Source organism: Sorghum bicolor, chromosome 3 (genome assembly GCF_000003195.3).
Source record: "Sorghum bicolor cultivar BTx623 chromosome 3, Sorghum_bicolor_NCBIv3, whole genome shotgun sequence".
NCBI classification, from domain to species: Eukaryota; Viridiplantae; Streptophyta; class Magnoliopsida; order Poales; family Poaceae; genus Sorghum; species Sorghum bicolor.
In genome coordinates, this window is record NC_012872.2 from 71,282,130 (window position 1) to 71,296,312 (window position 14,183).

At 45.2% G+C, this 14,183-nt stretch overlaps 3 protein-coding genes across 3 annotated transcripts; 2 read left to right on the forward strand and 1 right to left on the reverse strand.

The window, feature by feature from the left end:
• LOC8079803 (exocyst complex component EXO70B1) lies at positions 1,166-4,591 on the forward strand. Its single transcript, XM_002456811.2, has 2 exons — positions 1,166-3,280; positions 4,089-4,591. Exon 1 carries the CDS (start codon positions 1,296-1,298, stop codon positions 3,270-3,272), a length of 1,977 nt encoding a protein of 658 aa, XP_002456856.1. The 5' UTR covers positions 1,166-1,295; the 3' UTR covers positions 3,273-3,280; positions 4,089-4,591.
• On the reverse strand, positions 5,448-7,907 carry LOC8079804 (SNF1-related protein kinase regulatory subunit gamma-1). The gene is made up of 3 exons (XM_002458953.2): positions 6,273-7,907; positions 6,017-6,177; positions 5,448-5,917 (listed from the first exon to the last, which is right to left on the reverse strand). The coding sequence occupies exons 1-3, from the start codon at positions 7,149-7,151 to the stop codon at positions 5,638-5,640; spliced, it is 1,320 nt and encodes a 439-aa protein (XP_002458998.1). The 5' UTR covers positions 7,152-7,907; the 3' UTR covers positions 5,448-5,637.
• LOC8059370 (probable mitochondrial import receptor subunit TOM20) lies at positions 9,446-12,963 on the forward strand. The gene is made up of 6 exons (XM_002456812.2): positions 9,446-9,717; positions 9,825-9,903; positions 10,819-10,988; positions 11,387-11,434; positions 11,740-11,820; positions 12,483-12,963. Exons 1-6 carry the CDS (start codon positions 9,616-9,618, stop codon positions 12,612-12,614), a joined length of 612 nt encoding a protein of 203 aa, XP_002456857.1. The 5' UTR covers positions 9,446-9,615; the 3' UTR covers positions 12,615-12,963.

Genomic DNA, 14,183 nt, shown 5'->3' on the forward strand with positions numbered 1-14,183 from the left:
CAAAAAGTTTTCAAGATTCCCCGTCACATCGAATCTTGCGGCACATGCATGAAGCATTAAATATAAACGAAAACAAAAACTAATTACGCAGTTTGTCTGTAAATCATGAGACGAATCTTTTGATCCTAGTTAGTTCATAATTAGACAATATTTGTTAAATAAAAACGAAAGTGCTACAGTAGCGAAATCCGAAATTTTTTCAGAACTAAACAAGGCCTTAGTTTAGTTATGTTTGGATCCACTGTCTAAATGGTTGATATATTATGATTTTATTTATAATATCATTCTTTTTCTATTTATTATTGGTAGGACACATGGATAGAAGCAGATAGAAAGACAAAAGTGTCTTTTTGCAATATAGCGAATGTTATTAGTCAGGTTGAGATTATGTATGAAAATAGACAAAAACACGCAAAAAAAACACTCTGTCTTTGTTTATGCATTTGATCACCGGGGACGGTACCAGGATAATTAGAAACGGGAGCAAAAACAGAATGTGTGTGGAAATACAGAAACGAATAAATATGGACATGAACTTGAAAATTAAGCTAAAATAAATGCATACGGGAACCTACAAATTCAAACAGGTGGAGCCGCTCTGTTGTGTTTGCGGTGGATGAGAATCAGGTCTTGTTCAGTTTGTAAAAAATTTTTTTAGCTTTGGTTACTATTGCACTTTTATTTGTATGTAATAATTATTGTTTAATTATGAAGTAATTAGGTTTAAAAAATTCGTTTTATAAATTATACTCCAAGTTTGACTTTTTTTACTCCAAGTTTGACCACTCGTCTTATTCAAAAAATTTGTGCAAATATAATCAAATTTAAGTCATTCTTGAAGAAGAACTTTTATTAATAAACTAATACACAACAAAAAAAAGTGATATTTTGTGCAAAACTTTGAATAAAACGAGTGGTCAAACTTGATATTAAAAAAGTCAAAAGACTTACAATTTGGGATGGATTGAGTAGTTAAACTGTGTAATTAGTTTTTATTTTTATTTATATTTAATGCTTGGACACTCGGCAGCCGCAGGCGCGCACCGCCGCAGCCGCAGAGCCCTGCCCAAACGAATCACGTCCGTATGATCAAAAGCAAACCATCCGTGGACCCATTCAAAACCGCCCAGCCAGCTCAGCACATCGGGCAGATTAGTCGACTCCATTTCGCTTCCCCGTCCAGTCCATTCCTCTTCTCACCTCCCCTCCCCTCCCCTCCCCTCCCCCGGCGGCCCTTTTCCCTTCCCCGTTCAAAGAAGCTCGCAGCAGCCGCCGAAATCCAGCGGCAGTCGAGGATGGCGGCGGCGCCGCCGCCGGACGGGCAGGAGAAGGTGATCGCGGCGGCGCAGCACATCGTCAAGTCGCTCGCCAGCTCCAAGAACGCCGCTGACGACATGATCCGCATCCTCTCCGGCTTCGACAACCGCCTCTCGCTCATGTCCGACCTCTTCCCCCCTCCTCCCCCTTCCGCCGCCCCCGTCGATTCCATCCTGGAGGCGGACGAGGGGACCTCCCAGGGGGACGGGGACGACCCCGACGAGGACGACGCCGTGGCCCGGGCCGAGGCGAGGTGGGACGCGGCGGCCGATGTGATCGAGCGCTGGGAGTCCCCCGCCGCTGGGGACGCGCTGGTGTTCGACTCGCGTGAGGATGCCGAGGAGTACCTCGCCGCGGCCGCCTGCGTCGCGGGCGCGCCGGGCCCGCGCGCCGATGCCGCGCTGCAGGCCGCCATGGCACGGCTCGAGGACGAGTTCCGCCACCTGCTCGTCCGCGGGGCGCCACCGCTCGCCGCCGAGGACCTCCAGGCCTCGCTCCTCCGCCGGCTCTCGCTCACGGTGCCCTCCTTCAACTCCTCCGCCGTAGACCTAGACTGCCCCTCCTTCGCCCAGCACCACGCTTCCGCCGCCGAGGGGGGAGACGAGCAGCAGGGCGGCAGGAGCTCCGCCTCCGACGACGAGATCTCGCCCTACCTCATCGCCCCGGACACCGTCAGCGCCCTCAGGGACATCGCCGACGTCATGCTGCGCGCGGGCTACGCGCCCGAGCTGTGCCAGGTCTACGGGGAGGTGCGCCGGGACACGCTCATGGAATGCCTCGCCGTGCTCGGGGTCGACAAGATGAGCCTCGAGGAGGTGCAGCGGGTGGAGTGGGGCGTGCTTGACGGCAAGATGAAGAAGTGGATCCAGGCGCTCAAGGTTGTTGTCCGGGGCCTCCTTGCTGAGGAGCGCCGCATCTGCAGCCAGATCCTTGCGGCCGACCCTAACGCCGAGGAGGAGTGCTTCACTGAGGCGGCCAAGGGCTGTGTCCTGCAGATGCTCAACTTTGGTGACGCCATTGCGATTGGGAAGAGGTCCACAGAGAAGCTGTTCCGCATCCTTGGTATGTATGAGGCGCTAGCTGAGGTGCTACCAGAGCTTGAGGGTTTGTTCTCCGGTGAGGCAAAGGATTTCATCAAGGAGGAGGCTGAGGGAATACTCGCGCGGCTCGGGGATGCAGTGCGAGGCACGATTGAAGAGTTTGCTAATGCCATACAGGGAGAGACTTCTCGGAGACCACTGCCTGGTGGGGAGATCCATCCCCTTACCCGCTACGTCATGAACTACGTGCGGCTGCTTGCGGATTACAATGCCTCGTTAAATAAGCTTCTGGAATGTTGGGATACTGAGTTGACTGGGGTTGATAATCCAAACATGACTCCATTGGGGCACTGTGTGCTCATGCTGATCACACACCTACAGTGCAAGATTGATGAGAAATCGAGGCTGTATGAGGATGAGGCGCTGCAGAACATATTTTTGATGAACAATCTGCTGTATATTGTACAGAAGGTGAAGGATTCAGAGCTCAAGACATTGCTTGGTGATAACTGGATTCGCAAGCGTCGTGGTCAGATAAGGCAATACTCTACAGGGTATCTCCGGTCGTCATGGACTAGGGTTTTAGCTTGCCTGAGAGACGATGGGCTTCCACACACAATGGGTTCATCAAGCCAACTCAAGGCTGCACTGAAGGATAGATTCAAAAACTTCAACTTGGCCTTCGAGGAGTTGTACAGGACACAAACATCATGGAGGGTTGTGGATCCTCAGTTAAGAGAAGAGCTGAAGATTTCCATCTCCGAGAAGGTTCTTCCAGCATACCGTTCATTTGTTGGAAGATTTCGGGGACAACTAGAGGGAGGGAGGGGTTCTGCAAGGTATATAAAGTACAACCCTGATGATTTGGAGAACCAGGTCTCAGATTTTTTTGAAGGGAGAAAGCCGAATGCTTGATGGTCAAGGTGAGTGCTAACTCCCAGGCTGTATTCCCATATATAACTCAGACGTATTATTGACCTTTTCATTTTTCTTGCTTCGTTGAAACTGTAAGAGCATGGTGGTGCCTTGGCCTTCATTTTACAATTAGCCTCAGCTATTTAGTTTTTACAGAAATTGTATCTTTAGATTACCTTATAGTTACAATTTCTAGTAATTGTAACAGCTAGTATTTGTAGTAGTTTTCTAGTTTAGTAGGCAATGTTTGTTGTAGATTCTTCACTAGTTTCTAGTTCTTGTATTTAACTGAGTGATAGGCTGATAGCCTGCCATACCTCAGTTTGACAATAATTTGCTAACTCTTATCTGGACAATCCAAAAAATCTCCTAGAGAATTGAACATTTAGTCCTATGATATGAATTGCCTCTAGCTGTTTGTCCTAGCTGCCTTATTCTCAGAAGAGCACGTGTTTCTTGTGAACCCAGCACTTGCAAACATCATGTTAATTGAGAACCACAGTTTATCCTCTAAGATATCCTTTCACATTTTAATCCCTTGAAAAGGAGAATACCATGTTAGCTGAGAAGAACAGTTTAGCCAGAGCCCTGCACAATTCCTTTAAAACACTGTTAATTTCAGTTGTGTTTCATGTGTTTTTGAAGATAATATTGGCATGGTATATTGTCCTTCATAGATTAGTTATGATCATGGTTTAAGACAATTGCAAAGTTTATGAAGGGGTGATTGTTTTTCTTCAAATTCTATCACTTATCGACTTATCGTTCCATCAGTCTGAACAAGGAACTCACTATTATGACTCTTTTGATGTCCAGGGATGTCCATATCAACTATGCAACCTCAAGACCCATGCAAATTTTGATGATGCTAGTTCCAAGTCCCCCTCCAAATTTCTTGGCACTATACTGTACAGGGAACTTGACCTTCAAACATCTTTTGACGGTCTGAAGATGGAAATATAAGCTTCTCCTGAACTGACAGAAACTGTGTGAACTGCAAAGCAACCTGAATTGAATACTTTAGCTTAGCTTGTCATCCTTGATCCTGTCAGGGTGAATGGTGACATCATTGAGGCTTGCACATGGAATTATGACAACTGCATCTGCCATGAGCTGTGTAATTGCAATTCTTACATTTTACCCTTCTTTTGTCGATTGTAACATCTCATGGCTATTGTTTGACTTCAAAATGTTGATGCTTGGCACTTCTATGTACAATCCTACCAGCAGTTATGTTCACATTTACCTTATAATGTGTTGTAGCCTTCTGTTATATTCATTCGTTAATGATAAACAAAACATATAGTTTATGTGAATGCTATTGGTCCTGTTGTCTTGTCAATCTCTGATCGTAAAAGAAGCATTTTCATGATGGTTTAAAATGTTCTTAAACTTATCAGTTTGTAAACTCTGTTTATCCAACTTGGTGTCATTTGTTTTTTGCACATTTGTTATCTAATAATTGTTAATTGGAAACTTTCGCTTATTCGTGTAGTTTGGTACTTGTTTTTTTTCCTGCTCTTGTAGACCACTGAGGCACTGACCATACACAGAAAACTTGTGATGTTTGAGGAAATAGCTGATATAGTAGAATAATAACCTGTCTAATAATAGTTTCTTATATTGCCTAATGCACATATACATGTTAGAGATTTGTAGTTAGGGGGTTATCTCCAATATAAATAGGACGTGAAAAGAGAACCTTTTTAGTTTGTGCAGTAAATTGATATGAAAAATTCTGAACAGAAGGATAAAATGTGCTTCATAGATTCAAGCTGTTGAGAGTAATCAGTGAGAAAATTCCAACAGATGATAAACCACAAAATCTTAAAATCTAGGAAACCTTTTTTTTGGTTGACAATAAATTGATATCGAAAAATCTGGGGGGAAATAAAGAAAAGATGTGCTTAGTAAATTTAAACGTTCCATTGTAATTAATGAGAAGATTCTAGCAAATGATAAATAAAAACAAAATGAAAGGGGAGAAAGAGGAATGATATCTTTAACATAAAAGTTGTTGTCATATTACATGGAATGAAACTTGAAAGCCCTTTGGATTTAGCAATAAATAAAAAATGCCAGGTAAAGTGGAGATAAGCAATAAGCTTGTAGTACTACCTAGTCCCAGGAACAGGATATTCCAGGCATCGAACTTGTTTAACATAAACATGAAAAGAGACACACATGGAAGCATTAGGACAAGCTATCATTATTCATCTACATAAGTGATAATTATAGACGAAGGAAGCTCACTAAAAATTTATGGACACTAGAAATGGAAAGTAAGTGTACCAAATTCTACAGAGAAGGGGAATAAACAGAGAGCATGGTAAAAAAAAAGATTTCCTGATCTGACTAAACTTTTTCAGACCCTGCTATTCGATGGTAGAGGGATAACACCATTGAAGAAGTCCCCAAAGTAGCCAGGCGGTTCATACACCAACTTGGCGATTATATCTCTGAGGGTGATCAAGCCGTCCAGGTTCCCTTCCTCGTTGATCACATAGATCCTCTGCCTCTTCTCTGCATCCAGCTTCAGTATTATGTCCTTGATACTGTCCCCTCTACTGCACGTTATGATGCTCATTTGCCTTTCGCCGGAGCTCTGCCTCGCATTCGCGATGAATTTTTTTGCTGTTAGGGTCCTGCAGGTGATAATTGTTAACCATACTTGCCTCTGAGATTGATGATGTTGCCATGTAAATAAATGAGTGCATATATATATATATATATATAAACCTGACCTGTAGTCTCTGTTTGTCTCCGATGCCGTTAGGAGATGCTTGACATCCTTGATCATTATGCTGCCTACCGCCCTGCCGCTATCATCCACCACCGGTATGCCTCCGACCCCTTTTCTCCTCATCAACCGGAAGGCCTTGAGAGCCGGCTCGTCCTCGCGAACCTGCCAATATAATTTCGCCGGATCATCACCGGCACCATTTTTGTCGACGGAAATCGGTGGGATTCTGAATCAGGATTCAGGAATGCGTGGTGTACCTTGACGATCTTGCTGAGCCTCATGATGGGGAGGCCGATCTCGGAGAGCGTCTTGGTGCCCCACTCCTCGAACCAGAGGAGTCCGACGCACTCAGAGAGCATGTGCACGACGGCGGCCTGCGTGATGATGTTGCTGATGGTGCCCTCGCCGATGTCCACCACGGGCAGGCTCTTCATCCGGTACTTGGACAGCAGCAGCAGCATGGTGAGGAAGGTGTCGGAGCTCTGCAGCGCCAGGAACGGCGCCCACCGGAACGACCCGGAGATGTCCTTCACCTTCGTCTTGTTGAACAGGTCCGACGACGGCAGGGCCCCGAAGACTTCCGCGATGGCTCCTTCAGACTCCGCCGCCGCCGCCACTTTGGACGCGACGGCGGCGGCGGCGACGGCGCCCTCCAGCGTGACGGTGCCTAGCTTCGCTGCCAGCTCGTCGGCGCCTACGTCGTCGGCCTTCGCCGCGGCTTCGGACTGGTGGAGCAGCCAGACGGCGATGCCGGCGAACTCGACGATGCCGATGTAGCGGTCGATCCAGCTGGCGTCCTCGGGCGCGTCGACGTTCCTGACGGGCGCGCTGATGATCCTGTTGCGGGACAGGATGTCGACGGCCTCGGCGAGCGTGGCGTCGGAGGGGATCTCCACCAGCTGCGCGCCGTCGAAGGTGTGCGGGAAGGACGCGACGGGGATGCTGTCGAAGCAGCTGTTGAGCTTGTCGCCGTGGCTCAGCTGCCGCTGCTGCACGTCAAGGCTGTCCCAGATGTCCTCCACGCGCATGCCGATCTCCGCCTCGGGGCTCCACGACCGCGCGCTCCCGTGCGGGGTCGCCTCCACCACCGCCGCCTCCGCCGCGAGCTGCTCCGGCCGCGTCCGCACCGCCTGCATGGCCGCCTCGCCTCTCTCTCGCTCGCTACGCGCTGCTTTTATTTGCCGGCGGGTGCTTCTGCTTCACCGCGCCACGTACACGTACTGTTTCTTCTTCTTCTTGCTGCTGCTTTTCTTTCTTGATTCATTCATTCATGCGCTAGCCGCTAGCTAATCTGTGTCCATGCCGATCACCAGAGCTATTTTGGTCCATCGCTTCGCTTGAACCCGACAACTGAGGCGCGCGCGGATCTGAGATAGTCAGATGTGTCGCTCCTAGCCATCGGCTTTCGCGGGGTCAGGAACGCCCCTCCAGGCATGCGTGCTATCCTGCGTCTCCATCTCCATGCACCAGGGGATGTTAGCTGCTTCGCTAGTTAGCTTAAGGGTGTTTGGTTGGTAGTTTAATAAGTCCTGTAGTATTTTGGTCTTATTGAGCAATTAATTAGTATATAATTATGAACTAATTAGGTTTAAAAGATTCGTGTCGCAAATTACTCTCTAGCTACGTTTTCGTAAATAGTTTATATTTAGTACCTCATGTATGTGTTTAAATATTCGATGTGACGGGAGTTAAACTTTACTGAGAGCAACCAAACGAGGCCTTGAAGCAACTCCAACCGAAAATGCAAGGATTTAGCCTAGCTAACAGGGTCTGGTTATTAGTCTTTCCATTCTGTATTATAAGATATTTTGGTTTTTCTAGATGCATACATGTTTATGTACTTATTAGATATATACTCTACCTAGTACATACTTCATCTGTCTCAAATTATAAGTCATTTCAAAAAATTTGGAAAGTCAAATTATCTAAAATTTGACTAAATTTATATGATAATTAAGATAATAATATTTAGGCCTTGTTTAATTTTGCAAAATTTTTCAGATTCCCCGTCACATCGAATCTTTAGACGTATACATGGAGTATTAAATATAGATAAAAATAAAAATTAATTATACAGTTTGGTCGGAATTGACGAGACGAATCTTTTGAATCTAGTTAGTCCATAATTGGACAATATTTGTCAAATACAAACGAAAGTGCTACTATTCCTATTTTGCAAAAATTTTTGGAACTAAACAAGGCCTTATTGAGCCAACTGGAATATTTATTCGACCAAAATTAGAATAGAGGGAGTACATAATAAAAGTAATATGTCTAGAAAACTAAAATATCTTATAATTTAAAATATAGGAATATTTTTAAAACTCATCTCGCCTTTTATTGATAGGCCTGACGAATATTGTCGATCGGATCATCAGATCATTTACAAAACTAGAGAGGGCTTACCCCAATCTTAAGATGATCTGAGTCCCAAGCCAATCCCAACTGGACCAACTCATGAGCACAAAAAATTACATACACGAGGTCAAAAAGAAATTTGACCATGGACCAAAACAAAAGGCATGAAAATAGACGCAACTCCTTAAATAGGACACCACCTGAAGCAAGGTCGAAGTCTGACGATTTTAGATGACCAGTGACAAAAACTCAGCTTTCACATACACATGTAACCCCCTCGGCCTTTGCTGCTTTTAAGCCTACAAGACAAGCTTCTGCCTCTTCGCATACGTGCTGATGATAGATTTAAGTCATACTTTATTAATAAATCAAGTCATGATAAAAAAAATGATATTGTAAAGAAAAATTGAATAAAATAAGTGGTCAAACTTAGGCCCTGTTTGGCACAGTTTAATTTCACCAGTAAAGCTATTTTTTTAGAAAATAGTTTTATGAGCACTTTCTAGATAAAAGCTGAACTATTTTTAAAAAAAGTGTTTGGTAAAATAGCTTCACCAACTACTTCTTGCATAGACGAGAGAGAAATGAAGGAGAGAGCCGCAATAAACTATTTTTTTCAGCTTCATCGCAACTCATGTCTTTGTGAGAGAAGAAGAAAAACAACATTACTCATGAAGCTATTTTAGAAACAAGTGTTTGGCAACAAAAACAGCTCACAACAGCTTTATAAGCTGTTGTGAGCTATACCAAATAGGCTCTTAGCATTAAGAAAAGATCAAACGTTTATGATTTGTGATGGATTGAATAGTTTTTTTATAGAAAAACACAATATTGTTTTCGTTTATTAAAGAAGATCTGGAAGAGAGGACGATAAACGGGCCAGCGAAAATATGAGACGAACTGGGCCGTTTTCTTTCTTCTCCTAACATCGGAAGCCTTTGCCAACTGGGCTCAATTATAGTGCTTCAGCCGCTGAGCTGGGCCAAGAGATATTTTCCTTTCCCATTCAACCCCTTTCGCAAGTCAATCCCATCCCACTGTGTCCGTGTCGATCCACAACTCCTCTCATTCCCCATACAAGGGACTAGAGAGCCAGCACGCCACGTCCCCACCGCCCCCCACCGCTCCGGTCGTCCCCAAATCTAAGCGAGACGGGGCGCAGGGAGAGGAGAGCCTAAAACCCTAACCCCCCCGAATCGGATCCCGCCGCCGGAGCGCCGAACCCCCGTCCCTCGGCCCGCCATGGAGATGGGAGGGATGAGTGATGCGGAGCGGCTGTTCTTCTTCGAGATGGCCTGCAAGAACTCCGAGGCCGTGTACGAGCAGAACCCCAACGACGCCGACGTACGACCCATCTCGAGCTCTCCTCTCCTCTCCCCGTTCGTTTTCCCGCCGCTTGGATCAAACCCTGTACGATGTGATCCGGTTGTGTGTTCCTTGTGTGCGCGCAGAACCTGACGCGATGGGGCGGCGCGCTGCTGGAGCTGTCGCAGGTGCGGGCCGGCCCCGACGGCCTCAAGCTCCTTGAAGGTATTGCTTCCTCAGATTAGACGGTTCTTCTTGTTTTTGTTTGGGTGATTTGATGCACTACTTGTAGTTTTTTTTAGGATTTGTTCGTGAAGTGCCGGCTAATGATATTAGGATCTCAATGAGTGCTTTACAAATTCATAAATCCATAGTTCAATCCGCGTCGTCATATGTTAGGCCCTTATGGCGGTAGCGTTGATCCCTCTTAAGTCTTAGCCTTTGCCGATTGATTCACTGTGTTGCTGGCCCAGACATTTAGGAAATTTGTTGGCTCAGCTGCTATTATGCTCAGATTGATTCACTGTGTTGCTGCGCTGGTGCTGTTTCAATTAACAAGGATGGCTTTTGTTTGCTTGTTTTTTAGTCCTTTCCTTTTCTGTATCAAATGTTTTACGCTTGTTTCAGTGCTCTTTTGTCATAGTCATCAGTGTCATGGGTATTCGCTAAAAAAAATCTGATAGCATATTGAAGCTGTTACTGGAATTTGTTTGTGTTGGGTGTGGTGCATCCTTTCTACCAGAATCCGTGGCATTTTTTGAAGAATCAGCAGTCAGTTGTTACTAACAATTCAGGTGGCTTATATTGCTGATGTATCATCTGGGGACTGGTTTATTGCTTCCCAGTTTCTTTCTTCAAAGTGCTATTTTGATTGCTCACTTGTTATCCATATTTAGTCATATGCGAGATGCAGGTTTTCATACTTCATGAATGCCTGTTGTGTTGTGCTGTGACTATAGGATTTCATGAATGCAGATTCTCGTATTTCAAAGTGTTGTATGTTTAAATTTTATTAGTATTCAGAGTTCAAGTATAGGATTTCATTGTACTGTGACTGTGAGTACATCTAGGTTTCTGCCACTTTGTAGCTGTTAATGAACAGTGAAAGTGGTACTAATTGAGTGAGTGTTGTTGTTACAGATGCGGAAGCCAAGCTGGAGGAGGCACTGCAAATTGATCCCAACAAGTCTGATGCACTCTGGTGCTTGGGAAATGCTCAGACCTCTCATGGATTCTTCACTCCAGACACTGCAATAGCTAATGAGTTCTTTGCAAAGGCAACCGGGTGTTTCCAGAAGGCTGTTGATCTGGTATGTGTAGTCCGCTATTGTGTTAGCTAAATTCGAACACATTTACATTGTTCCTTTTATCTAGGCTGACCCATAGTCACAAAGTTCCTTTTATCTAGGCTGACCCATAGTCACTGTTTTTTCTTTTTCCATGCGGGGATGAGATTGTTTTTGTTTCTGTTTTCCTGGGACGAGGAACATGGCATAGTACCATGTTCCTGGTGATCCTGGCTGACCTGCAGACCTGTTCACGTGGGGCTTGAGCCACATGCAGTCAGGTTGTCATGCAAGCATCTGGAAGAATATCAATAAAAGAACTTTGATATTGTCTTTTTCTTTCAAAAAACTTCCATTTCTGCTGCAATGTCGGGTGCAATTTGGTTTGACTGTAAACTAAAGTTCAGACCTGCTATTTGTAGGAACCTGCAAATGAGCTGTACAGGAAGTCTTTAGACTTGTCAACGAAGGTGGGTTCTTTTCTCCTTTCTGTTCTGTAGTATTTTCATGTACTGATTCCTGGAGCCTCTGTGCTACAGAGGCTAAATTAAGCTTATTTTCTTATTAATACTGGGTTTGAGATTCCAATAATCAGTGGTGCTGTTTGAGCTTGTCACTATTTAGTTTTTATATTTGTTACAACTTGCAATGCTAAAAATCGATTTTGACATCTTCAACAATCAATCTTTTACAGTATGTTCAATCATGCTGTTATAAGTGGTTAGCGATAATGCATGTGTATCATTCTAGTGACATTTGCTTCCAATTATCTCAGGCACCTGAACTGCATTTGGAGATCCAGAGGCAAATGGTTTCTCAAGCAGCGACACAAGCATCCTCAGCCTCAAATCCAAGGGTACTCTACCTTATCTTGTTCCTAGAAATCTTGTTCCTAGAAACTACTTAAACGTTTGTCAGTGTGGTCTCAGTAAAGTTTCATGTTGTTTAATATCTACCATTTTTTGTATTTTCTACCCTTTTATTTATTACTACTATTGGAGGCTCATGAAGTGGTTTAGTATGTAGTTTATCCCAAATTTGTTGAGCATGAATGGCCTTTTTGGTCCAGCTGATTTATTAAGCATTCCTTAACATTGGTTGCCTGGTTGGTAATTCAGTATGTTCCATATTTTCAGACATTAATGAAGACGCTTGCTAGTTTTGTATGAACAAAATGCATTGTGGACTGTTCTATGACCACAGTTAGCATGATAATGAGATCTTTCATGAGTAGTCTGTTCCTTGATGATTTTTTTGTTTATACACTGTTCTCATTACAAGTAAGAACATTTAAGTGGCATTTCTACTGTATACTGTTATATCTGGAATATTTGTGCCCCTGTTTTCTATAGTATAGAAAATTTCTGTTTGATTTGTGCACTATAACTGGAATGTGGCAGAGCTAAACCAGTTTTTGGCATTTTGTGGTTTGCTGATTTCATATGATATATGTGGTTTGGTGCATGCCTTAGCCTATGTTTTCTACCCTATTGAAACTGACAACATTATGCTTTGCAGCAATCAAGGAAGAAGAAGAAGGATAGTGACTTCTGGTACGATGTTTTTGGATGGGTGATCCTTGGCGCTGGCATTTTTGCTTGGGTTGGATTGGCAAGATCAATGCCTCCACCGCCACCACCGGCCAGGTGAACTGAGTCGGCTGTCAAGAATGCTTTGCAAATGATGGCACGCCTATGTTAAGGTGCCTCAGATATGAATCTTGCTAGGTGATAGTTTTGTATGGAGAGGAGAGAATGATGTTTCCATACGGTTTGGTCAAATTTTCATGCTTGTTCCTTCTGAGAGCCTCGAGGAGGTTTCTTTTATAAGCAGCATAGGCTGCTGGATAATTTTGTACTTGTTTACCTTGATACCGTTTCGAGGCTAAAACCATTATGTTGCGACATTTAGTTTTGTTGGTTATGATACTGGATGTTCTCGAATGGCACCATGCATAAAGTGGCATCACCACGAATAAATGTATGTGTTTGTGTTTTGACATACTGCGACTGCGAATCCTACGAGCTATAGCAATAGAACCAGCCTCCAAATTATGAGATTGTAGTGCTAAGTATTTGTTCTCGCTTTTGTAGAAGGGCTCGCCCTGTCCAAAACAATATGACACTTAGGCTATTTGTCATCTATTTTGGGAGGCAGTACTTCACAGCATAGTTAAGTTCACAGGCTAGGCTTACTGTTATGACACTTGGCGTTGCCATCGCAGTCTCTTGATTAAACTGCAAGTATGTGTAAGTACGACTTGTTCTCAGATTTAAGATACTACTACTACTACTTAACACGTTAGTTTCACACAGACAGCTGCGTAGATTTTCTTCTTTTTAAAAAACAAATAAAAAAAGTTTAACCGAGACCAAGGTTGTTTTCTGAAATGACAGAGCATACTGTACGTCTGTACTGCCTTTTTCCCGTTATTGGTCGAATCCTGTTGAGATTCGAGATCCAGGATCTGACTGTTTACCAGCCGCGACTGACCACATGACGTAGTACTACTAGTGCTGACTGCTGAGTGTTGTTAAGTCGTGTGACAGATCCAACTATCCCCAACTTGACGCTGTGACAGACTGACCATGGTCGGGTCCGGTGGTACAGTAGTGCTGAATCGCGGACCAGCTCCATCGGTTCGTTTTCAGACGACGGCACGGCACGGCACGGCACGACGCGATGCGCGCGCGGTCGGTGTCGGTCTCCGTCTCCACCCGATCGATCATCAGTCAACCACCCACCTGTTGACGCGGCCGCGCGCGCGTCTCAGGTCTCCCGGTAGGAGGCTGGGGCTCGGCCGCCGCACATGCCGCCCGGCGCGGCGCGGCGCGTTTTTCCTGGTCGCCGCCGCGTGGGGTGGGGGGGACCCTCCGCCCTCGGGCCTCCCCGTCGCCGTCCTCCTCCGGCCCCGTCACATAAAACCCCGGGCCGGCCCCGGCCGCGGCCGCAGCGCAGGCGTTCCTGGCGGGTCACGAAAAGCTGGCCCTGGCCCATGGTGCGTCGCGTCGTCCCGGCCAGACTCCCGGGCGGTGCCGGTGGCTGTCACGCCACGCCACGCGCCGGCTCGAGCGGGCTGATGATGGGTTGGTGGAGTTAGGCCTTGTTCAGTTCGCAAAAACATGTGAAAAACGGCACTGTAGCACTTTCGTTTTTATTTGACAAACATTGTCCAATTATAGAGTAATTAGGCCCAAAAGATTCATCTCGCGGTTTACA